This window comes from Ammospiza caudacuta, chromosome 7 (genome assembly GCF_027887145.1).
Source record: "Ammospiza caudacuta isolate bAmmCau1 chromosome 7, bAmmCau1.pri, whole genome shotgun sequence".
Lineage (NCBI taxonomy): Eukaryota > Metazoa > Chordata > Aves > Passeriformes > Passerellidae > Ammospiza > Ammospiza caudacuta.
The window spans coordinates 25,335,286-25,361,329 of record NC_080599.1 but is presented as its reverse complement, the minus strand read 5'-3'; the positions used below and the strand labels follow the sequence as shown (position 1 = coordinate 25,361,329).

The 26,044-nt window shown below is 44.0% G+C and overlaps 1 protein-coding gene across 1 annotated transcript; it reads left to right on the top strand.

The window, feature by feature from the left end:
- The first annotated feature begins 167 nt into the window (after positions 1-167).
- DHX9 (DExH-box helicase 9) lies at positions 168-26,044 on the top strand. Its single transcript, XM_058808072.1, has 27 exons — positions 168-334; positions 2,387-2,527; positions 3,557-3,671; positions 3,916-4,028; positions 4,377-4,522; positions 8,177-8,223; positions 8,635-8,765; positions 9,402-9,491; positions 9,586-9,747; positions 11,033-11,110; positions 11,430-11,621; positions 12,243-12,384; positions 12,874-12,956; positions 14,065-14,221; positions 14,393-14,493; positions 15,086-15,299; positions 15,493-15,587; positions 15,735-15,808; positions 16,429-16,581; positions 17,933-18,093; positions 19,552-19,663; positions 20,282-20,443; positions 20,530-20,657; positions 21,747-21,976; positions 23,464-23,579; positions 24,859-25,059; positions 25,786-26,044. Exons 1-27 carry the CDS (start codon positions 224-226, stop codon positions 26,042-26,044), a joined length of 3,714 nt encoding a protein of 1,237 aa, XP_058664055.1. The 5' UTR covers positions 168-223.

Below are 26,044 nucleotides of genomic sequence, written 5' to 3'. Positions count from 1 at the left end.
TTGAAACATTTTGACCGCTTGAGAAACACACTCTATTCAGCGGCAAGCCAAGAAGGAGATGGTTCAGACGGAGCCGGCGGAGGGGCGCTGCAGGGCGGGCTGGGGGAACGGCCCGGCCCCTCCCGGCCGCCGTCCGGCCCCGCGCAGGCGCTGCCGTGCGGAGCTGCCGCGGGCCCGGCGCCGGCTGGAGCGGGCGGCCGTGCCCCGATGCCCCGGCCCGGCCATGGGGGACGTGAAGAACTTCCTGTACGCCTGGTGCGGCCGGAGGAGGGTGATGCCGGCCTACGAGATCCGCGCCGCCGGCGGCCGCGGCCGGCAGACCTTCCTCTGCGAGGTGCGGGCCTGCCCCGCCGGGGCAGCGGGCTGGCCGTGCTGGGGGCTGGCGGCTGTGAGGGGGTGTCTAGGGCTGGGCCGGGGACACAGAGCGGGACTGGCGCCCTCCGGGTGCTGGGCGGGCTCCGGCCGAATTGCCGGGGCTTTGTCGGAGATCTGGGGCCCTGCCGGGGGTTGTGCTGGGGACTGGAGGCCGCCACGGGAGCCTGGGCTCTACCGGAGGGAGCTTGGGCCGTGCTGCGAGCAAGGATTTAGCTCCGAGAGGGGCCAGGAGCTCTCCCGGGGGTCTGAGGACCCTGACAAAGGGAATGTGGGCCCTGCCGGGGATCTGAGGTTCCTGACGGGATCTGGGCTTTGCCGGGGGTCTCGGGAAGATGCCGAGGACCGTGCAGGGCCGGACCCGGGGCTCTGCCCCAGGGAACCTGGGGTCAGTGCCGGGGTCTGGGAGCAGGGCTGGCGGCTTGGTCGGAGGGAACCGTGGGCCATGCTGGGGGTGCTGCCGGGCTCTGGGCTCTGCCAGAAGAATCCTGGGGTCAGCACCGGGGGTCTGGGGTCCTGTCTGGGGTCTGGGCCGTGCCAGAAAGAACCTGGGGTCAGCACCGGAGTCTGTGGTCCTGTCTGGAGTCTGGGCTCTGCCAGAAGGAACCTGGGGTCAGCACCGGGGGTCTGGGGTCCTGTCTGAGGTCTGGGCCCTGCCCAGCCTGCGTGAGAATCACTGGAAGCCGAGTGCTTGGAGAGGGCTGGGGCACTTTGAGCCAGAGTGTCCTGGATGAGTGTGCACTGAGGTGTGAAATGAGTGAAAGGAGGGAAAAATCCCAAATGATGTTCTTAGCGGGAAAACAGATTGGTTTATTTAAGGGTGGTGTGTGTCTCTGCACTGTGTGTGACCCTTCTTGCACTTGGTGAGGGGTACTGTATGTCACCTTTGTCAAGAGCTTTGGTCTGCTCTTGAAGTTGAGGTGAAATGTATTAAAAGAATTTTTGCAGGAATGGTTGCTGCTCTGCACTGCTCTAATGGTAGTTTACTCCTGCCTGTATGTATTGGGGATGTGGGAGCTGTGAGGCCATGTGTAGAACAGATCAGTTCATGAGTGATGCCATGGATTTGCACTAAACACCTTAAATTTGTCATTTTACCCTTCCCTCCTCTATTTGTCTTCTGTGTCCATAAGAAAACAAAGAAACACAGTGGCATTAAAGGAATTTTCAAGGTATTATTACTGGTTAAGCAATACTCAGATGGAATGGTTGTGTGAATAGATATATTCACAGTATCATGGAATGGTTTGGGTTGGAAGGGACCTTAAAGCTCATCCAGTCCCACCCCCTGCCATGGACAGACACCTTCCACTATCTCAGGTTGCTCCAAGCCCCATCCAACCTGGCCTTAAGCAATTCCAGGGATAGGGCAGCCAGAGCTTCTCTGGGCAACCTGTGCCAGGGCCTCACAGGGAGCAATTTCTTCCTAATATTCCATCTAACCCTGCCCTCTGTCAGTGTGAAGCTGTTCCCCCTTGTTCTGTCACTCCATCCTTTTTGTAAAAAGTCACACTATACATATTGTGCATTATACAATATATCAGTATTGTAGTGGCTTTGATATGTTGACGTCCCATGATTATCCATGGAAGCTTAACAAGTGAAAGGATCAGTCTCACTGAAACACCTCTCACTGATTTTTGCAGCCTGGTAGGATGGCTGTGAATCCTGTATGGTTACTGTGTGGTTGGAGGTACCATTGTCCAGGGTATAGAATTGCTGTTTTAAAGTTTAAAAAATCAGAAATAAATCACATCTATGTAGTTGGAATAACATGGAGCTACGGCTGAGTGGACCCAGAGCCCTTGTGCTCTGAGAGGAGAAGTTCTCAGAATGTGAGGGTTTGCTTTTATAAACTTAGAGAAATATACAGCAATATATAATGATATGTAACAATAGTTAGCAATATTATTTCTCCTGCACTTAGCAGCAGCCAGGATTTGGTGCTCCTGTGGGTGCTGCTGGCCTCCAAGCCCCTTTCAGCTGCACATGAGCAGTGTGTTGTTCCTTGCAGGTCCGAGTGGAAGGCTTCAACTATGTTGGCATGGGCAACTCCACCAATAAGAAGGATGCTCAGAGCAATGCTGCCCGAGACTTCATCAACTACTTGGTGCGGGTGAATGAAATGAGGAAGGATGAAATCCCTGCTTTTGCAGTAAGCTGCTCTTTCTCCTTACCAAAGGCTACTCTGTTGTTGGGCTGCCATGCTCCTGGTTGTGTTTCATCCCTGGAGTTCAGTCTGGTGCCCATGTGCAGTGAGTAATGTGAGGGGGGCTGGGGCACATACAGAATATCGTGGAATTGTGGAATCATTTAGGTTGGAAAAGACCTTTGAGATTATCAGGTCCAATTGAATGTTGTAGGATGATCTGGCAAATACAGCTGCACGTTGTATTTACCAGATCAAATGATGCAAAGCTGATCAGGCTGGGAAGAATTCAGAGTGATGCTGTGAGGTGCAACCTGGCTTTCAAAGTGCTGAGTACTCACACCTGGCACTGTGAAGTCTTAGAGCCATGTTCTAATATACATATAATGTATATAATATATATAATGTATATAATGTATATAATATATATAATATATATAATTCTGTGTGATTTAAAAATAACTAAAGCCAAACCCAAAAGTAATAATCACATATATATCAAACCAGACATTGAAAATCTGGCATTTTAAAACCATAATTGCTTCAGGTGTGTAATGGGATCACTGCTTTTTGTGATGTTTTGTGAACACTCAGCAGTGACTATCATTTAAAGGCTGAGGAAGAGGAGGGTAACTCTGTCATTACAGCAAGTTTAGAGAAATAAACAAAGAGTGAAGTTATGTGTTACCTGTTGAGAGGGAAGGATCTTCCTCTAGTGCTCCATTGAGGATACATGAGTTTTCTGAGTAGAAGCAACCTCCCAGCCTCACCAGCCTAGGTGGAACTCAATGGGAACAGGACTGCTTGTTTTGGTTTTAGTGTGCCAATTAGTTTCTTTGCAGTTCAGTGTTAAAATATTTGCAGTTGTGTTACTATTGGGATTGCTTCTGAGTAGTAACTATTGCATATTTACTGGGGATAACTGTTGCATGAGGTTGCCTGAGGTCTTTAAACTTCCTGAACAGTTTCTAGCTAAGTTGTAAAATGATTGTTCTGCACCGAAGTGCTGAGGTTTTCCTTCATTCCCTTCCCTAGCCAGCAGCAGGTGATATCCTCACTGGAGGACAGCAAGCAGCAAGGGATGTCACTGGTTCCAGTTCAGCTGTGGGGGGACCTCTTCCTCCACATTTGCTATTAAAAAGTGACATAGGTAAGACTGAAAACTGTAATTTCTGTGTATTTGAATGTATTTTGGCAGTGTTTACTCCCCCAAATTGCATCACTCTGCAAACAGGCCACCAAAGTCATAGTTTTGAGGCAGAGGTGTGGGTGACTGCATGAGATCTGAGGGACTGGTCATGGCCTGTCAAGATAGCCAGGCAATGCCTCTCCATTGCTAAGAACATGTTTGGGGGACTTATTTTATTTAATTTATTTTTTTTTCTGTGTGGTAGGCAACGGACCAGGTGCAGCACCTGGAAACTGTGGCAGTCATGGAACTCAGTGGGATCGGGGTGCAAACTTGCAAGATTATTATTCCAGAAAAGAGGAGCAAGAAGGGCAGCAGGTAAGTCATGCAGAGGTGTTCTCCTTTACTTCTTAAACAGGTATCTTTCACCCCCTTTGTTATTTGCATTTATAATCTAGGTTGCAGTTTTCTTTTGATATTTTGCTGTTAGTTTAAGCTGTAGATTTATTTGTTGACTTTTAATGAAGTTAATTTGTTTAAGCTAGGGACAAATAAATCACTCTGGATAGTCTGAACATCCAGGACTTTGTATAGACACTTTATTCTGAAAATAAGAATTACTGAGGACTTTTTAGCATTTTCTGTGATGTCTTAATTATTTTATAGCATACAGGTGAATTACTTAATCTTTAAACTGGTAAACAATACTCTTTTTTTCCATATTAGACCTCAGAGTCAGAAGTGGACTTAAATGCAGATCTTCACGGGGGTTGGACCTTGGAAAATGCCAAGGCACGTCTGAACCAGTTTTTCCAAAAGGAGAAGATCCAGGAAGAATATAAATACACTGAAATGGGGCCTGATCACAACAGGTTTGGTAGTTTTAGTCACTGTCTGTTTATGAAAGATTCAAACTATTTTTGACAGTGGTTGTTCACACTTACTTGCCAAGCTCTGTAGAGCCATAGTGTTCTGTGCCAGGACCAATAACATCCCTAAATATTGATATGGGGGTGAGGAGCCTCAGTGCAGAGATCTGAGGGATTGTAGAAATTCCTGAGAAATTCTGGATATGCAGCTTTTAAACTGATTTCTGTCCTCTAGTCATCTGCTGGGGTGTCAGTTTCTGTGAAAAGAGCTCAACTGCTTGTGGTAATTGTTCTGTAAGTGTTGTTGCCTTTGTGCATTTTAAGTAAATATTAAATTTGCTTATGTAGCAATGTGCCTTAAGGACATTTCAGTTATATTTTTATTTTATATATATATAATTATTATATAATATGTATTTATTATAATTAACTTTTTTGGCAATAGAATCTTCTTTTGAAAAAAACAGTTTGGCAGAATCATCCCGAAGGAGTTCTGAGAGTCTTAAGTTTCAGTTAAGACCAACTGGATAATACTCTTTTTTGACTTTTAGTCTTTCCACCAGAGAATTTGCACGTGCTTCTCCCAAATGAAAGTAGTTCATAACAGATTGTGCTTAAAGAATTGATGTTTTTTTATTCTTTTATCTCTATTAGGAAGAGTCTTTACAAATCATCCAGATGTTAGGACACTATTATTTCTGGTGAAATACAATGATGTTTTGTGACTGGAAACAATGGCATGCTGCTGCTGCTGGATTCTCCTCATTAAGTTTGGGGTTGGGCTTTTTTGCATTATATAAATTCGTGTTCTGTGAGAGTTATATTTTTAGAAAGACAGGAGAATTTTCCTATTACAGCCTTTTCAAGAGAGTCTCACTTGCAGGACTTATAGTATTCTTTTGTTAATGAGTCTTTCAATCATTTGGAACATCTAAAACTGTCTGTTGGTACAGAAAGTTGTAAATTCTCATTTAAAAGTTGTCTTCAAGTCACTGCATCTCAATTTGTGTGTCTCAGGCAAGGCCATTTCCTTCACTCAAGTGAGTGACATAAAAAGTTAATTTGTACAGTACGAGGAATTTAAATTCTGCTTGTTGCAGGCATAGCTTCTGTACATTTCTTCTATCTTGTAGTGTGGGCACACAGTGTGTGGTGACTGGGAGTGGGGCTGGCCCAGCCTCATCCCCAGTGGGTGCAGCTGTGAGCAGCAGGTGAGCAGCACTGACAGCAACGAGCCATGGAGTGCCCAGGGGCACTGAGCAGCCACCAAAGGGAACAGAGGGCACACAGGGGCAGGGCACCAACAGGAGGGGATAAAAGGCTGGGCTGGAGAACAAGAAGGACAGAGGCTTGCAGCCTTCTGAAGTGACAGGGTGTTACCCTGTATGGGTGAATGCTTAAAGCCTTCTGAAATTGAATGATGACACTCTGTGTATCATGATCATCTCAACTTTGATATATGCTGTGACATTGTAGCTTAGGGATTATTTGTGCAGCTCATTTTTTGTTACACCTTCTGCAGCGTTAAACCCCATGTATTTAAATTTATCTAGTCTTGAGCAGAATGAAATTATACTGATGGCAGTATGTTTCTCAGCCTGGCTATTGTTCTCCTGGAGTGCATTTCAGAGTTTCCTATATACTTTTTGTTCAGGGAAGGGTGTGTGGATTGCCCTGGATGGAATGGCAGAAGGGGCTATTCACTACCTGCTGCAATAAATCAAATAGGCATGAAACAATCCTAACGTGTTATAGAGCTCATTGAGGGACTGTTGGATTTAACCCTTCTGGTGTGTGTAACAGGAGAGAGATGTTTTTGGAGTTTTGAGAGCATAATAAAGTTTAGGTTGTTGGGTGTTTTTAAAGAAATACTAGTTGTGCATCTTGCCACTCTGTTTTGGGTTTTTTTAAGGTAATGATCAGAGATATAGATTATAACAGATATGCCAGAGGTTTGTGGCCAATTAATCATACTCATGGTCTGAGAACTTAGTAATAGCTGGAAAATTTGAATTTGGAAACTTTAACTATGATAGGCGGGTATAAGTTGTAAATATAAAGATGGCTGTCCTAAAACACAAAGCGTGAGCTCATGTTAAGGGATGGGATGTGGCTTTTCTGTGTTGGGATGCCTCCTACTTTGCCTCCTCCTGTTCCTGCTGAAGACCTACACCACAGACCTGTGCCTGCTCACACATGGGCTGCTGAGGCTGGACTAGGGAATCATGTGGGATTCTGCTGCAAACTGATTTCTGGTGTTGCTGTTCTCCCCTCAGGTGGAGGAGAATGAGATTGAATGCTGACTGTAGGCCTGGCTGAGAAACATACTGTCATCGGTGTCTTAGGTGGCTGTTGTGTCCCTGAGAGCCAGTGGCCTTCCATCCCTGAAGCCACTGTGCCTGCAGGTCAGTTCACTGATAGCACAGGAAGGAGGGCTAACCTGAAATTTCAGTCACTCACTTAACCTTTTTTATTGTTTGTTTGCAGCAAAAAATGAAGGATGCAGGTGCAAGGCACAACCTCCACCTGTGCAAATGCCAAGCCCTAATTTCCAAAGAGGATCTCAGTCCAATAAATTCCAGTCATGCACCTTCAGTCACACTGGCCAGTTTAAATCCTGTCTTACAAGAATTCAGCTTTAATATTTCATGTGGCAAATACAGGCTTAGGTTTGGGATTCTTAAAAACATGAGTCATGATTGCTATTCTCCTCTGTTGAGGATTTTTTTAAAGCCTGAATTCTTCCCTGTGAGGGTGGTGAGACCCTGGCACGGGTTGTCCAGAGCAGCTGTGGCTGCCCCATCCCTGAAGTGTCCAAGGCCAGGTTGGATGGGGCTTGGAGCAAGCTGGGACAGTGGGAAGTATCCCTGCCCAGGGGATTGGAATGAGATGGTCTTTAAGATCCCTTCCAACCCAAACCATTCCATGATCCTATGATTCTTTGATGAATATGCTAGTTAACCTTTAACTGAACTGGTTACATGTCTACTAAGCAAACTGTTGGGTTTGCTAACCAGAGTTACCCTTGAGTAACTATTACTCTGTTACTCAAGTTTTGATGATTCTAGAATATGTCAATAAGGAAATGGAAATTCATGCAAATCCAAATAGTCTGTCTCCTGTTCAGATAAGTACCGTGGTTTTGGCTATATGACCTGGTTTGGTTTTGTTTATGCTCTGAGCTGATCAAGTGTGTGGTGAAAAGCAGACTAACCATATTTAATGTTGCATCTAGTCACTAAACACAGGCTGTTGGTGGGTTGCATTAGTGTTATACCAATATTTATGTGGCATACAGTTAATGGTACATTGGGATGCATGTTAATGTTACTTCCCACCTGCTTTATAACTGTTGCCTTAAACTTGGACAGCTCAGAGCATATTTCGTAATAATGTGGCTGTAAATTTCAGTGCTGAACAGTGGCATATTCAGAGCTCTTCTTATCAAATGTACTGGTTCTGTTGATGACAGGTCTATTACCTACTACCTTGGGGTTAAAGGGACTAAAAGCAGTAATACTTTACCTTGGTCATTGGTGAATTGAGAGTTTCTGACTGAGGACAGAGATCTTTGCCTAGAAATATTGGAAAGACTAAGTATGTTTGCAGAGTCAGCTATTGGTAGTTGTACCTTTGTGCTCTTTCTTTCTCTTGCAGGAGCTTTAATGCAGAAATGAATATTTATGTAAGGCAGCTGGGCAGAAGTAAGTGCTCCTATTTATTTTTTAACTTAGCAAGAGATGGGTGTTGGTATAGAGGAACATTTGTGGGTGCAAAGTTTATTATAGTTATGTGTTGGAGCCACTTCCAGAGGTAAAGGATCACTTGCATGATGCTGCTGGGTGTTATTGGGCAGTCATACTTCCTTAGGCACTGAATGCAGAAAAACTTCAAAGGATTATTTAGCAGGAAAGTAACATCACACAGCCAGTGTGAGCTGGGCAGAGGAGGGGCCTGGTTGGGGTTTATGTTGGAATTCTGGATTTATCAAGATTTGAGACTGTCCATGAAACCTGGTCTGAGTGTACAGTCAGAGAGCCCAGTTCAGAGTAGTGTCTTCTGTGGAAGCTGCCTGACTGCCCTGCTGCTCCAGCTGTGACCTTTGTGTGCTGCAGGGATTTTCAGTCGTGAGCACGGATCAAACAAAAAGCTGGCAGCACAGTCCTGTGCCCTTTCCCTGGTCAGACAGCTCTACCATCTTGGTGTCATTGAGCCTTACTCTGGGCAGAAGAAGAAAGGAGAATCGGTGAGTTTGGCAGGAGGGACAGGAATTATTGCTTTCATTTCATAACACAGAAGCACTCTCATAAACAGGGGTGAGTTAAGAGTTTGCTCTCCATATTTAACATCTTAGAAGTTATTAATAATTTTTATTCTTTAGCAACTGTTTCTGTTCTGGTGAGCGATTTGGATCAGAAATATAACTTCATGTGGTTAGAACAGTAACTAATTTTACATTCTCTTAAATGAAATAGGATTTGTAACAAATGCTATTTTCAGTATAATTTTTCTACAAGCTTGAATATTTCTGTTTAGGCTGGCTGTTTGGATTAATTGTCTGTTATGTGATCATTTCCTGGCAATTAATATATATATATATATATATATATATATATACATACCAAGGAATATGTGTTGCTTAGGTATTTGGTTGCAAGTTTGGGAACATGTTCCTCTGAAATAAAACTCAGATATTCTAAAATAGCCTACAAATCCTTATTCAATGAAAAGTTGGCAAAACATTCCAAGAGTGTGAATGCTGAACTGATGATACTGTTTGGCCTTGTTTCACAAGGAGGTGTTTGATGGTTCACCTGTAATAGCCCACAGTTCTGGCTTCCAGTGCCTGTATAATGACATGTAGTTTTTAAATATTTCCTAGTTGGAACCCTATGAGGTGTCGCTGTCTCCTGACTTAGAAAATAATCTGCAAAAGACTGTACGGGAGCTGTCCCTGGAGATCGTGCCTGTGGTGAGTGTGTGGTTCAATACTCGAAGGATGGAGCATCACACCTGCTCATTTAATCATTTATCTGTCTTTGCCCACTCTGCTTTTGGATTTCTAGCCTGAAGATCCCAGTAACCCAGTTCTGATCAACGTTGGGAAGTTGGCCCATTTCGAACCATCACAGAGACAAAGTCACATGGGAGTTGTTCCCTGGTCACCACCTCATTCCAACTGGAACCCTTGGACTGGCTGCAATATTGATGAGGGTCCACTGGCAAATGTAAGACAACTTAAAAAATGGTTCTGTTACTTGATTTTCTCATGCTTCCAGAACGTCTAAATGCTTCTCCCTCACCAAGATTTAAAGTATGAGCTGTTTCAAAGGAGAAGACAGTCCATTGGTAAATTTATTCCCTTCTTGACCTGGGGGCAGAGAGTTCTTTGTGTTTACTTCATGTGTTATCAGGTCTTGACCAGCAGTGTCTTGAGTGTCCCAATTTCACCTTCTGCCTGCTATCGTGCAGCCCACACAAAGTTCATAATTGAAATTACAAGGAAAGTTCATGGCCATGTCATTTATAATTCTCTGACCTTTCTTTCCCGTACTTCCATGCTCAGACCCTTGTTCTGGGAGGAGAAACTGCTCCAAGCCAGTGCCACTACACAAGTAACCAGCTTCCTTTTTGTCATTTCTAGTCCCATTCAGCACAAAACAAATGAAAAGCAACAGTGTGGCATGGTAAAATTAAGGTGAAGGGAAAGAGTGACTGGTTTGCCAAGTTCAGAGAGTAATTTGGTCTGATTGGAATAAACTGGTCAGAAAAGACTCTTAGGGCAGGAACTTGATTTTCCTACAACATTCAGATTGCTTATGGCCATAATAATAATTTAATTATTTCTCTACTGGAGTTTTTTGTATAAGTTACATTGATTTAGTATTGATTGTTATATGTTGGATTTTTTTAAATTATAGAGAAGTAAGGTAAATTTAGATGTTGCTGCATGAAATACATAATCAATATGGACATTGCAAATTGAGTTGATTTCAAATCTCTGCAGGATTTTCCTGTACAGGTCCTGACTGGAACAGCTTATTTGCTCTAAAAACAACTATCCCTTTCATACCAAATTTGCATTTCTTCACATTTCTTTTGCAGTTGTTAGACAGGGTTTGCCTTATGAATTCTCTTCAAACTTTTACCTTTTCAGCTACTGTTTAAAGGGTGGATTTGTGTTTACATTAGGTCGTTACTTATATTAAAAACTCCTGTTTAAATCATCTTCTTCTGGGCTTACTGAACAGAGATGTTTCTCAAGCAGTCTAAGTATTTCAGTTTAAACAATTGTTAATTTCAGTGTTGTTGGTCTTTCTGAGAGACTTGTTTGAAGATGAATGTTAAATATACTGGAATGAATGAAATAAAACTTATTTCAGGGAGTTATACAGGACATGATCCTTTAGGGATATTTGGGGTCACTGTTGGTGTGACTGATCTGATCCTGAAGCTAGGCTGTAGATAAGAAGAGGGGTCACAAAGCCTCCAAGTGATGTCTTGCACTTGCAGCTCACTCCGGAGCAAATCAGCGCGGAGCTGAGAAGTGATTTCATGTACCGCCTGGAGCAGGATCAGCAATTGCAGAGGGTGAGTGTGTGTCCTGTCACCTGTCATCCTTGCCATGGGCTCTGCATTTTCCAGAAGGGCTGGAACGTAACACACAGTGTATCAGGCTGGATTTCAGCACAAATACACAGCACGTTTTCAGCAGTGCTGGGTGTTCCACTGGGGTGGATGTGGGGGTGAGTTGTGCTGTGCCAGGAAAAAGTACAAACTATGACCTGTTCTTTGGCAGTTTTTCCTTTGAGTAAGGGAAAAGTGTAGAAAAGTGAGGCAAAGTATAGATGTGGGGCGGAACAGACTGCTTTTTGGAGATTTTGGAAATGTCCTGGACTTTTTTTTCCAGATCCAAGAAGACAGAGAGGCTTTACCTCTGAAGAATTTTGAAAGTGAAATTCTGGAGGCAATCCGTCACAATTCTGTTGTTGTCATCCGTGGTGCCACTGGTTGTGGCAAAACCACTCAAGTGCCCCAGTACATCCTGGATGAGTACATCAGAACCAACCGAGCTGCTGAGTGCAACATCGTGGTGACACAGGTGAGGAGTGTGTGACCACTGCTGTTCTGTGGTGAATATAAGAAATCACCTGTTGGTTAGGATAAAATTTACAGAGCCATGGAATGGTTGGGATTGGAATTGACCTTAAGTTCATCTCTTTCCAACACCCTTCCATGGTCAGCAATGCCATCCACTAGACGAGGTTGCTCCAAGCCCCATCCGACCCGGCCCTGAAGGGGGATTGAAGGATGTATTGAGGAACCTATTATCATTGCAGGACATGGTTCTTAAAGATATCTCCTCAGCAATATAAGTAGGAGAAACCTCAGCATCATGTGTCTTTTTGTTTGGAATGTTACTCTTGCATGGATTTACAGTTTGGATAACGTGGCTTGAATCTTGCCCAGGTGAAAACTCTCAGCAGACTAAGGGGAAGTGATTTGGGAAATAGCAGCTTGTAGTTGCCATCAATCCTTATATCCCTCCTTTGTGAAAAGAACCCTGTGCTGTTACAATATTATTGTTTAACAATTACTTTGTAAAGCAATCTTAGTTCAGGACACCTGTAGCATTTAGGATTTCCTTTATCCCTTTCAGTGGTATTGTGATAAACTTTTAAAACCTCTTCATTAAGTTAGGGAAAACTTTTGCACCCCCCAGCCACGGCGGATCAGCGCGGTTTCCGTAGCGGAGCGTGTGTCCTACGAGAGGGGGGAAGAGCCTGGCCAGAGCTGCGGGTACAGCGTGCGCTTCGAGTCTGTGCTCCCTCGGCCCCACGCCAGCATCCTGTTCTGCACTGTAGGTCTGTATTGCTTCCTAGGCTTGGAGCTTATCGTGGGTCTGAACTCTGAGTCAGCAGCAAAAGCAGAAATATGGTTAGACTGAAATTTTTATTAAAAAAAGTCTGCTTAGAAGATGGAAAAGGTTTTTTTGGGTAAAAGTTTGCTGACAGGCCATTGTGCAAAGAAAAATTCAGATTTTTGTTCAGAAGTCTGATAATACAGGTGTGATAGCACACAGAAATAATCCCATGAGGAGATAAAATTGCCATATATTGATTGTCCTTAAAAGACAAAAGGGGAAACAGCATTGGGTGGGAAAGATGGAAGAGTGTCTCTTGTGGTAATGCTTTGTGGCCTTGCTGTCACTTGTACAAAGGAAAGCATGGCAATTAGAGATGAGGTTGGAAAATGGGCTGCACAGCCTGCCCACTTCCTGAGTTTTAAACCAGGGACTGGGAGGGGAAAGGTTGAACTGTTACATGAACACTTACCTTCTGTCTCTGGTTTAGGTGTTCTTCTGAGAAAGGTGGAGACTGGGATCCGCGGCATTAGTCATGTTATTGTTGATGAGATCCATGAGAGAGACATTAATGTGAGTTAGCTGGTGATGACAGTCCTACTCTCTGTATGCTTCTGTTCTGTTTATATTCTGTATCTGTTTGTCTGTCATAGCCAACAGGCAGGAGGAAACTTTGTCTTAATGAGTGTCAGATGTAAGTTTTCCTTCTTGGATAAGATTTTTAGAACTCTTAATTATTCCTTATCTAAGTAGCAGAGCAAGGATCTGTGCTTCCTTGCTGCCCTCTGACTGTTCTCCTGTTAGGATCCCCTGTGTCCTGGTCCTCTCTGGAAAATGGAACACTGCAGTACAAACACATCTTGTCCAAGTGGGGGAGCACGCTGAATGACACTGTTATTTTGCAGTGCTGTTTTTACTGACATTGTTGTATTACTGGTGGTATTCACAGAACCTGCAGTCTTGATAGTGATACATTGAAATTCAGGGTTTACTTGAAGTAAAATACAATCTGATGATAGAATTAGGAGATGTATATAATTTGAAATGGCAAACATTTTCTGTTCCTTTGATTATTCTGTATAGTTTTCAGCTTTGTCATAGCAAGAGTGAGAGAAACCGTGAAGTTCTGACACAGTGTTTGGACAGAATTTGGGGACTCATTTGAATAAAATTGCACGCATTTAACACACATTTTTCTGATGCATCTCTTCATCTATTAAATGTATGCTAATGATGTAAAATACAAGTTTGGAAATTGTGAGTGAGATTGGAATTTTGTCTGTTGAGCTAAGTGCATGCCTAACTGTATGGCAGAACTAGATAAATGCCATATTTAAACAGAACTACAAACATCACACATACCTATTTATTTTATTAATTATGGCTACTTTATACGTAAGCCAAGTTTAAAAATACCTGAGGTTGTAATGTATTGTTAGGAAGGAAGCAAACTATTTTTGTAGAAAAGAAAAACCCTTCTTTACACTGGAAATCTTAAAAACCCCAGGCATGGCAGTAGTTTCAAAATAGAGCACTGACAACTGTTTCTTGTTTTAGAACAGTTTTGCTCTACTTGTTACTTCTCTTGCTCAGTAAATGTGTAATTCCTTCTGGTTTCTTGGGAAGATATTGCTTTTTATAGCTGTGAAGTTAATGATGCCCTTATTCTCTTTCTCTGCAGACTGACTTCCTTTTGGTGGTGCTGAGGGATGTTGTTCAGGTGTATCCTGAGATCAGGGTTGTCCTCATGTCTGCCACCATTGATACCAGTATGTTTTGTGAATACTTCTTCAACTGTCCCATCATCGAGGTCTATGGCAGAACCTTTCCTGTCCAAGGTAAATCCTTGCTTGCACTTCCAGAAACTGCTTGAGTTTTTATCAGTCTTGCATTCATACTCTGAAATATCCTGGTTTATTTCAGGAGACTCTTGGGAAGTGGTGTAAAGAGTTATGTTCCCTTGCACAGGCTTCCAGCAGTCAGTCCTTATCATCTGTCTGTCCTTGCAGATTATTTTCTGGAAGATTGTATTCAAATGACTCAGTTTGTCCCTCCACCCAAGGAAAAGAAGAAGAAAGAGAAGGATGAAGAAAGTGGTGAAGATGATGATGTATGTTTGAGTTTTAATATGAGAAAATAAACAAGGGCCATTTTTAGTACTCCAGCTTGAGTGTAATTCATTTGGCACTGTTGAAGTGAAACATCTCTAGCAGCTTTCCTATTTTTAATATATGAGATTGCTGTTAACTTCAGCAGTGGAACTAAATTTTTTTCTTGCCCTTGTAAACTGAAGAATTTCTTTTTCATTGAAGCTAAGGTTATCATGTTTCGTCAAACTACTTCTCTTTAGAGCTAAAACTGAAGTGCTTTTGAAAGTGAAGTTTAGTAACCTTGAAAAAGAAATAGAGAAACAGGAGCTTGGTGGTACCTTCTTAGGGTGAAAATATAAATTCTTTCCCTTCTTCCCTTGCAGTTGATATTGTCAGTGCTTACATACATTGTCAAGAAAATAACAGTTTTATTCAACTTTTAATTTTGAAACTTTTGTTTGGGCCACTTAATTGAAATCTTCTTTTAATGGCCATTTTATTCTTGAAAGACATCTACCCACATTTCATTTTCTTATTTGCCTGGCCAGCCAGTCTCTGTAGTTTGAGTAAATTCATTTATATGATTTCCTTTGTGGTATTTTTCTTTTGTAGGCCAACTGCAACCTTATTTGCAGCGATGAATATGGCCCAGAAACAAAGCACTCCATGGCTCAGCTGAATGAGAGAGAAACCTCTTTTGAACTGATTGAGGCTCTGCTGATTTATATCAGGACTCTGAATGTCCCAGGAGCTGTCCTTGTTTTCTTGCCTGGCTGGAACTTAATCTATACCATGCAGAAGCATCTAGAAATGAACCCACGCTTTGGTACAAGCAGCTGCTTTGTTATATTCCATCTTTTCCCAGGGAAACTACTGACTGAGTGAAGATGGGAGTTGGATGAATGCCTTGGGGAGCTAATTTGGTGTGAGAGTGAATGGCCAGAAATTTTTTTGTTGTGGGAAGAAGAAATGAGATTCATACAGTAGTAGTTACCAACCTTTTTGTATTCCTGTTGTAGGAGGTCACCAGTACAGGATTTTACCTCTGCATTCCCAGGTTCCTCTGGATGAGCAGCGTCGGGTGTTTGATCCTGTGCCTCCTGGGGTGACCAAAGTACGGAGCCTTCTCTCTGTGCAGTTCTCTTGGGCTGTTGGGGAACATATTGCAGACTTCTTTAATAAATTCTGTAGTTTATCTTGCTGGGCATTATCAGTTTTTTCAAACCAAATAATGTCACTTTGCATTTCCTGGTTTTTATAGGTTATTTTATCTACCAGTATTGCCGAGACTAGCATTACCATCAATGACGTGGTCTTTGTCATCGACTCTTGCAAGTGAGTTCATGAAGCAGCTTTTTGTTTCATAAACCCTACCCTTGGGAATGCAGAAGAGGTTTTGGGAGTGCACAGAAGTGCCTTGTGTTCCCATGCTCCCTGAGCTGAGTTTGAGGACTGCAACTCCCTCAGGACAAATCAGCATTGTCTTTAGCTGGTCAGCACAGTGACACACCATGCTGGCATCTCAGGGGAGTGGGCTGGTCATGCTGGCACTATTCATGTGAGGTGTCACTGGGTCTCCACACCAATTTGGTAGACGTCATCTGCCAAAGGAGTTTTACAAACTCTCAGTGTCTGGCTGATGATAAAAAGGAAGGTTTTTGTAGTCTGTTACAGTTCCTGCCTCACTGTGCATGCTCTCTGAGAAAACTACACACAGAGAGCTCATGAATTCATGAGAATTTTTTCTTTTTGTACAGTTGTTAGAACATTACTCTGTGCAATAGTCTGGGGCACTGCTTTAGAAAGACTGTGATGCTTTAGTTTCCTGACTAACACAAACCGAGGGTGGTTGGCTTCTTAAAATCAATGTGGCTGCAAGCCATAAAATAGAAACTGATTTGGCAGGGCTTAAGATGAAGCATGTTTGATCTTTAGTGGTGTTTTTCCTGTAACAGGCAAAAAGTGAAGCTGTTCACTGCTCACAACAACATGACAAACTATGCCACGGTCTGGGCATCAAAAACCAATCTGGAGCAGCGGAAGGGCAGAGCTGGGCGCGTGCGAGCCGGCTTCTGCTTCCATTTGTGCAGCAGAGCTCGCTTCGAGAGGTGAGGCTGTGGTCTCCAAAAATACCCTCTGGGAATCCTCTCAGAACTGTTGGGTGCTGCTTTGGGTCAAACTGGGGAAATCATTGCAGAAAGCACAGAGAGGAGATGGATGGTGTTGGCTCAAAAAAAATGTACATATGTTATGCTTTTACCCATAGGATGAGGTGGATACATATTTCATGATTTTAGTATTAAGGGTGTCACTGCAACCTACCAAACTTCTCAGGAAGAGAGCAATACTGCTTGGGAATTGAGGCAAGGAAAAGAGCTTTGTAATGAGGGCAGGGCTCTAGTCTGCCTTCAAACACTGGGGGCACCTGGCATTGCCATGTAACAGGCCATTTTGTCATGAAAGTGGTAAAAAGCAGGGATGGCAGATGTTAGTTTTCTCTCCATCCCCATTCTGTGGCCAGGAAGCCCCTTCATGGTGCTCTGGCACGTTTTCTGTTGCTGAAACTTTTGACCTCTGCCAGACTGTTTTTCCATTACTAGAGCCTTGGAAATCTGTTTGCTGGTTGGAGAAGGCAACACAGCTGTTAGTTACACTCTTATCTGCCTCCTGGAAGTTTCAGTGCCCCTTTCTCTGGCTGTTACAGCATAGCTGTGTTTTGATGTTCAACTTTTTGTAAACTCTTGAAAGTCTCAGTTGATCGAAAACTCTCATTGAATTTCTCAGATTTATTTAGATCTGTTATTGAGTACAGTGCAATGATTTTAACTAATAATTTTTGACAGTGAGCTGATTTTAGGCTACTGAAGTAATCATGGTTTTAAGGTTGCCTTCCTTCAGAGAATATAAACCCAAAATATACAAGTTCCTCTGTGCTTAAGGAAGCGTGTGTGTGGACTTGTACAGATAGTTTTTTGAGAGAAATCATCTAAATCTTGTGCCAGCTGAATCAGGGTATTGGTTCAAGGTGTTTTGAAACCTTTTCTAGCTGCACTAGAAAAGTGCTTTTATGTCCAGCAGTCTGAAAGCAGGTTGTCTCCCAGGAGTATAAGAGCTTCTTTTATCAGAGCAGGAGAGGATTGTAAAGGACGAATGTGGGGCTGCTAACTGTGCTTCAGCCCTGCAGGCTCTCTTTGGTCGGCTCATGCTTGAACCCACAGTGTGCAGTGAAGATGTGAGGACTATTCCCTCTCCATTCCAGTGTGAATTTGCCCCAAAGGATAATGGAGAAGTACAGAACATTGTGGTAGAATAGCCCAAGTTCCAGCAGCACAAAGAGAGCCGATGGGAGGGCTTGGAGACAGAGTTTGCTTTGGAGGGCAATGGTTTGTGCTGATGGAATGATCCCTCATGGTGATCAAAGGCTGTGTTCAGAGAAATGGGTCTTTGTTCTCATTCCAGACTCCAGACTCACATGACACCCGAGATGTTTCGAACGCCCCTCCACGAGATCGCTCTGAGCATCAAGCTGCTGCGCCTGGGAGGCATCGGGCAGTTCCTGGCCAAGGCCATCGAGCCGCCCCCTCTGGACGCGGTCATCGAGGCAGAGCGCACGCTCAGAGGTACCTGGTGTGCCACGGGGCTGGGCAGTGATCCTGGGCTGGTGGAACTGGCTCCAGGTGTTCTTCCATGTGTGTGATCTCTGCCAAACAGCCCTCATGTGCCACGGGGCTGGGCAGTGATCCTGGGCCAATGGAACTGGCTCCAGGAACTGGCATCCATGTATGTGATCTCTGACAAACAGCCCTCATGTGCCACGGGGCTGGGCAGTGATCCTGGGCTGGTGGAACTGGCTCCAGGTGGTCTTCCATGTATGTGATCTCTGGAAAATGGCTTTACCACCTCGGGGTGGATTGCTGGAGCAGCATGTTCTGGCTGACACAGCAACCTGGAGGCATCGTGTGGGTGGCATGTGCAGCTGAAGAAATACTTGAATTCCCAATGGAGTGTCATTCCTTTAAGAAACTTGAGCCTTCAAACTCGAGGCTTGTTTTGTTGTTTTACCAGTAAGTTATGTTAGCTTCCAGCTTCCTGTTTTCCAGCTGTGGCACTGCTGTGTTTGGCTAGACTCAGTCCAGTGCTTGAGGCATTCACAAAGCTTCTATAAAAGTACTGAAAAACAGAAGTTGCTAATTTATTAATTAATTACCACTTTTTACAGTTTGCTGACCCAGTATCTCAGATTTTGTCAAGAAATTAAATCTTCAATTTATTAATCCGGGTGAAAAACAAAAATCTGATGTGTGGGTTAGGTTGTCTCACCACTCTCTTCAAGGAACTAACTAGACTATGAGTAAAATAGAGCAGGGAAGAACTCTAAATTTGTGCTTTAGATGTAAAGCATGAAAGTGACCTCAAACCTTAGCACACTTGTAAATGTCACTAAATAAGCACTTCCTACAATTTTTAACAACGGAAATATCTATTTCATTGTTTATTTTATGGTAGAATTGTGTGCTGAGCCTATGTTGCTTGTATACAGGAGGGAGACCAGAATGAAAAAAGACAGGGATATGTAGTCAGGTTTAATGACTTTCTGTTCTGAGAATTATTAGTATTTTTCATACTGTGCAGCTGAGAACTGCAGAGCCAGGGGAAAAGGCAAACATTTTTGGTTTTGACACCAAATAGCTGTGTCTGCAGGTGCCTCCTTTTCCTAGATGACCTGTGATTTTCAGTGCACGTACAGTGCTAGTATGTTCTTAGGGAGGTGAAACATGTTATTCTTCAAAGTATTCTTTACACTTTTGGCTTCAGTAGAGACCAAGAAAAACTGATTTTATGATGGTCAAGGAATTCTTTGTGTTTCCTTTCCCATTTAATTGCTGAGGCTACAAAGCTGCTTTTTTTTTATTTTATGTGAAAAAACCTTTGGTAGCTTAGAGGATGAATACAGGTGATAATTTTCAGGTAATTGGAAGAGCAAAGGCAGTAAAACCTTCAGGAAGAGAATTTGTGGTATTATCTAAAGATTTCTATTGTTAGTTAACTCTCTTTGATAACAAGGGATCTTGTTTCAGAGCTTGATGCCCTGGATTCCAATGATGAGTTGACACCTCTTGGAAGAATCCTGGCCAAACTTCCCATTGAACCTCGTCTGGGCAAGATGATGATAATGGGCTGTATTTTTTAGTAAGTTCAGTGGTCTCAGTAGTCATGTTCTTGTTTCTCTGAGTTCCTGAGCCTCTTGCAAGAGTGTAAAACCAATATATTTAGATGAGCAATAAATGTAGCAGCTGGGGAGAGGTGAGTGAATCCTCATGGGAGCAGAGAAGAAATAACTTTCAGTGTAGGCCATAAAGTGGTCATGAAATTCAGTTAAAGGCAAGACACCAGTGGAGGCTGAGTATTCTGAATTAGGAGTGGGACTTGAAACACCTAGGTTTAACAGTGAACTTGAGGTGGGGAGATATGGAATTTAATAATGAGATAAGGAGAAAAATCAATCTCCATGTTTTGCTTTAGTAGGAGAGGTCTGTTCTTTGTCAGTGTGATGGCTGTAGGGTCCTGTGATTACTGTAGGCACTTTTCACCAGAAGATGGTGGTGTATGGATGGAGGGGAGGGCAGATAAAGCTAATTTAACATCCACTTCCAGGGAAGTTTGTTTGTTTCATTGAAGAACTCTAGCAGATAAAGGCCAAATTCCTAAGGTCTCTAGCAGAGGAGTTTTCCCTGGTATCTGCAGCCTGCAGCAGGTGCTGGCAGCACTAACTGTGAATGATCCTGATCCCTCTGTGGTTCCTTTCAGTGTGGGAGATGCTGTGTGTACCATCTCTGCAGCCACCTGTTTCCCTGAGCCTTTCATCAGCGAAGGCAAGCGCCTGGGTTATGTCCATAGGAATTTTGCTGGGTCCAGGCATTCCGATCACGTAGCTTTGCTCTCTGTCTTCCAAGCCTGGGATGATGCAAGGTACATTGGCTGGGAGAGTACAGCTGAAGAACACAGGGTGAGCTTTTTCTTGCCTTGTCAGGCTTCTAATTCTCTCTGTTTTTCAGAATGGGTGGTGAAGAAGCAGAGAAAAGATTTTGTGAACACAAGAGACTCAGCATGGCCACTCTTAGAATGACTTGGGAAGCAAAAGTCCAGCTAAAAGACATACTCATTAGTTCTGGCTTTCCTGAAGGTGATTCTGATTAAGTTCAATAGTTTAATGGTTGCATTTTTCATTCAGAGAGGATGAATAAATAACCAGGATAATCTGTGTTGAGCACCCAAGCACAGGAGGAGTATAGTGGATTTGCCATAACACTATTCCACTTTTACAGCTGTGTTCAGGTGGACTTTTAGTGTTCTTTCCTAAAGTTGTGGTGGCTGTGGTGCAACATGGAGATTTTGGAGGTTGAGGTTAGAGCTGCAGGATTAAAAATCTATTAAACAGGTGTCCTTGGAGTGTTACCTCTCTGGCTTGCTTTCTCTTTCACTTGTTGTATCTCCAAAATGTGCTGTGGTGTGCTTTCTCCCTTCTTTCCATAGACCTTAGTGGGGAGTCTGTGTGATCTGAAGAGTGCTCTGTTCTGTGACTTCCTGTTTGTGCTGCAGGAGGGATGTGTAGCAGTCTGCCAAATTATTCCGTTTTCTAGAGAAAAAAAACTCTTAAATTTGACCAGGTTCTGAATTTGCCTAATGTTGCTGAGGAGCTCAGTGAAATGGCATGACTGCGTGGATTAAGCAGATGTTTATTTCCCCTCCTTTTCATTTTTTTTTCTCTTTGAATTCCTTTAATTTTTTTCTCCTCATGCTGTTAGGATTACTGCTGCATTTATCCATAACTTTTTTCTGGGCAAGATGACTTGAAAACAAGCCACCAGAGACCCCGGGGGAGATTTGTAACAAAGGAACTAATAAAAACATCCATTTTAACCTCCCCCAAAGATCTGTCTCCAAAACAAATGCAGTAAACATACTATGGTACAGCACATTCTGGGCAAACCCATTTCTTCGTGTTTTTGAGGAGTTTGGGAGTGGAAAATACCTCTTTGTAGTAGTATTTTTCAGCTTTTCATTCTCCATTAAGATAAAAAATTGAATGTAGAACTTAAATGCTCTGAGTGCAGAGGTCATTGGAGATAACATCTAGCAGTTGATTTAATCAGAAAAGGCATTGATCCAAGATCCTAAACAGCTCTGCATTGATCCAGGATCCTAAATAGCTGTCTTGTGCTCTCCTTCATGTCCCATGGATTTGAGCCACTCCTCTGTTCTCTGCCAACAGAATGTTTGATGACTCAACCATTTAACAACACTGGCCCTGATAACAACCTGGATGTTGTCATCTCCCTGCTGGCTTTTGGGGTCTACCCCAATGTCTGCTACCACAAGGAGAAGAGGAAGATTCTTACCACTGAGGGGCACAATGCTCTCATCCACAAATCATCTGTCAACTGCCCTTTCAGCAGCCAGGACATCAAGTATCCATCACCCTTCTTCGTTTTTGGAGAGAAGGTAGAGATTTTGGGTTTATTCTTGATCATGTGCTGCCAAATGGTTCAAGAGGCTCTTTTTTGTGAAGAAGTCTTAAGAAAAAACTTTGAAGGCAATATTTAGCTAGTTTTAGTGGGGAGGGATGGAGGTGTTGTTTGTTGGTTGGTTTTCTTTCCAGAAAGTAAATGTTATATGGTCCTGGTGTCACTTGGACTCCTAGTAACTTCCAGTCAAGCACTTTCAGTAGAAATAGAGGTGCACAGAAAGTTCCTGTGAGTTTTGTTACAACAGCCAGGTCATAGAGAAAGATCTAAGTCATTATCTTCATTAACAGTTTGTCTTAGGAGCTCTTCCATGCTAGTTAGGCATCAGAGAATTTTTATCCTTATCACTTCTGCTGCTTATGAATCCGGGGATAAAACAGGAACATGGAATATGGCAGTGGGGTTCTCCTGTTCTGGCCTGTGTCATCTCCCAAGGACAATTCTCATTTCCCAAGCATCACCCAAAAGGTCTCCATGACCTCTTCCTCCATCCTGTGAATTTGATGTACATTCTGTGCATGTCCACGTGCTCCAGTGACAGCCATCATGAACTCAGCTGCTGCTGCTCAAGGAGCAAAGGAAAACAATGCTTTTGGCTTTGGTAGTAACCAGAATTTTAAATCCTTTGGGTACAGGGATTTTGTCTTGAGAGTCTGGATTCCCAATCCATAGTTCAGAGCTGTGGTGAGGCTTTGCTGCTTCTTCACCCTTTGTATCAGGATCCCCAGGAGGGTTAGACCACCTTGACCATCTCTCCCAAGTGAGATTCCCCTAAACCCAACAAAAGACTTTGGAGCTGAAAGAGTTTTGCTTTATTAAATGAAAGTACACACAGCAAATGGAGAGTGACTAAGATGGTGGCTTAAGAGTAGCTTAGCACCTGGGTGAGGCTGGGATGCAGGAAGGATTTGTGTGTAGCTGTCTGCCCATTAGATACCTCTTCTGTTCCCCTTTAAACTGAGGGGCAGGAGCTGTGTAGCAGGGCTGTTATCTCTGGCTTGATGTTTAAGTTGACACTCAAGGTCAGTGTAACATGACACAGCAGTGACTGCATGGACATCTGGCAACTTCATGAGTAGGAGCCCACTGAAGGTTTTCATCACAGCCTCAGTAACTGAAGGGTAGGAGGAAAATTCAGATGTGTCCTGGTCATTTTAAGGCTGGCAAAGTGTGAGGTGGCTCTTACAAAAGCTGCATAACTGCAGACACAGAAAATTAATATTTTAAAATGGAAGATAGTTTTTGTTGAGATTTTACACCAGTGTGTGCTGAATCCCTGTAAACCTCTTTCTGGCATTCAATTTTGCATGTCCACATGCTCTTGTAATTTCCTAATGCTATACCTAGCTTTGTTGTGTGTTGTTTGGGTATTTTTTTTTACAAAATTCTCCAGTTTCAGTGTCCAGAGGAAGGTGCAGAGCTCTGTTTTCCATTTCAACAGTCATTTTCCTCTTTAACTTGCAGATTCGAACACGAGCCATCTCTGCCAAAACCATGACCTTGGTGAGCCCACTGCAGCTGCTCCTCTTTGCTTCCAAGAAAGTCATGTCAGATGGGGAGCTCATTCTGGTGGATGACTGGTACGGATCTGCTTGTGCACAGAATTGTGGAATCATGGAGTGGTTTGGGTTGGAAAGGACAAAACTCATCCAGTTCTGACCCCCTGACTGAGGGGAAGTGCAGCTAACACAGAGCAAATGTCTGTAGAACAGGGATCCCAGAGCAAACTGTGCACCACAGGTATGTTGGGAAGGCATCACCTTTCCTTCTGTGAGGAAGGGACAGGTTCATTTGAGCCCTGTTTCATGCAGATTATCTACTTAAACTGAAAACAGGACAAGGCAGTTTCCATAAAAACTGCTGGTTTTGTCCTCTTTATCTGAAAGGTGAAAGGCACTGTGTGTTTTGGATGTCCTCCTGAGGCAAAGGCTGAGGAAACCTTGTTTTCAAGGCACAGAAACAGCTTGAGGAAAGAAATGTCTCTGGCTGTGTAAATTTTTTGGCCATCACCAAATAACATCTGCATGGTTGTTTTGGGTTTTTTTTTGCTTTTACCCCCTGGTCAGTAAAACAGAGACAAAGAATTCCTTAAGCTTAATTTACTAGCAGTTTGGGGGTTGGACCTTTCAAAATCTTGGAGCCTCATGTTTTCAGTTTGCTTTATATTTTTGTATCTTGCTGTTTTGATGCAGGAAGTTACATGCTGAATTTATCCAAGTGTAGAATGATAGAATCACAGAATGTTTTGGGTTGAAAAGAACTTTAAAGCTCATCTCAGGTCGACACCTTCCAGTAGACCAGGTTGTTCCAAACCCTGTTCAACCTGGCCTTGGACACTCCCAGGGATGGGGCAGTCACAACTGACACAGGTTTCTCTGGAAACCTGTGCTAGGGCCCTCACCACCCTTTCAAGGAAGAATTTCTTCCCAATATCCCATCTAACCCTGCCCTACAACAGTTTAAAATAATTCCCCTTGTCCTATCAGTGTCTGCCTTTTGAAAGCTCTCTTTAGGCAGTGGAAGGGGCTCTAAGGTCTCTCTGGAGGCTTCTGTTCTCCAGGCTGAGCACACCCAGCTTGTCTCCAGAGCAGGAGTTTCAGTCCTCAGAGCATCTTCATGGCCCTTCGTTAAATTTCAAGAGCCAATTTTACCAGAAGAACAGCTATGTTTTAACAATGCCAAATTTTAGGGATCTTTCAAATTTGCCTCCTGAATATGTCACCTCTTCAGTGACAAATGAGAACTTCAGAGATGATAATGCAGGTTTGTGGCTCAATGAAAAGCCTCTCTGCAGAACCTCTTCTTTCCCAGGTGCTGCCAGGCAGCCGTGGCAGCTCTAACGCCCCGTTTGTTCCGCAGGATCAAGCTGAGGATGCCGCACGTGGCGGCCGCCTGCATCGTGGCTCTGCGCGCCGCCGTGGAGGCGCTGGTGGTGGAGGTGACCAAGGAGCCGGGCATCGTCCGGCAGCTGGACCCCGCCCACGAGCGCATGCTGAACGTCATCCGGCAGCTGTCCCGGCCGGCGGCCGCGGGCGTGGCACTCACGGCCGCCAGCCCCAGGTAAGAGCCCCGGCTCCGAGCTGGGCATGGGCACTGCGGGCTGGGTGTGAGTGCCGGTGAGCATGAGGACTGCAGGCTGTGGTTTGAGTGCCGGTGAGCATGGAGACTGCAGGCTGTGGTTTCAGTGTCAGTGAGCATGGGGACTGCAGGCTGGGGTTTGAGTGCCGGTGAGCATGGGGACTGCAGGCGTGGCTTCAGCACCAGTGGGGATGGGGACTGCTGGCTGTGGTTTCAGTGATGGTGAGGATGGGGACTGCTGGCTGTGGTTTCAGCCCCAATGAGAATTGGGACTTCAGGCTTTGGTTTCAGTGCCTGTGCTCTGAGCGTGTGTGAAATGCTTGCACTCCAAGCCTGATGCAGAGACATCACTGCCTGTTTGCACAAGGACACACAATTCTCAGGAATAAAAGCTGTCATCCCCTCTTCCAAAACACAAAACACAAATTATCTTTTAAAGAAAAGATAATCCATATTTATTTTGGGCCTATCTTTTCCTAAAAAGAAAACACATATTTGACTGGGCTTGAACCCCTCTGTTGCCCCTTGTTTCTGAAGCAAAGGAAGCTTTTCTGAAGTGGAAAAGGTGCAAAAGTGCAACTGTAGTTGAACCATCGCATTGTGTTGACAGAAAATCGAGGTGGCTTAGCTGAGGATGGTGCTGTTTGCCATCTTGTAGAGATGCAGTTTGTGAGATTGCCTCACGTGTGTGGTGTTGTTGTTGGCCAGGTTCGGGGACGGCCCCCGCCCGCCCAAGATGGCTCGCTATGACAACGGCGCCGGCCCTCGGGGCTGGGGAGGGTACGGCCATGGCTCCGGCCCCAGGGGCAGAGGCTACGGCGGCTACTCCGGCTGGCACCCGGCGGGAAGAGGATACCCAGGCGCTCCTGGGGGAGCCTACGGAGCTGGGGTGGGCTGCCGAGGAGGAGGAGGAGGGTACCGAGGAGCAGGCAGGGGCTACCGAGGAGGCTACCGGGGAGGGTGGTAG

Excerpts from the sequence above, each read along its gene's own strand:
- DHX9 (XM_058808072.1), top strand. The coding sequence starts at position 224 with ATGGGGGACGTGAAGAACTTCCTGTACGCCTGGTGCGGCCGGAGGAGG. Across the intron at positions 11,111-11,429 it reads AGGATCAGCAATTGCAGAGG|ATCCAAGAAGACAGAGAGGC; the intron begins GTGAGTGTGTGT and ends TTTTTTTTCCAG. Across the intron at positions 12,957-14,064 it reads TCCATGAGAGAGACATTAAT|ACTGACTTCCTTTTGGTGGT; the intron begins GTGAGTTAGCTG and ends CTTTCTCTGCAG.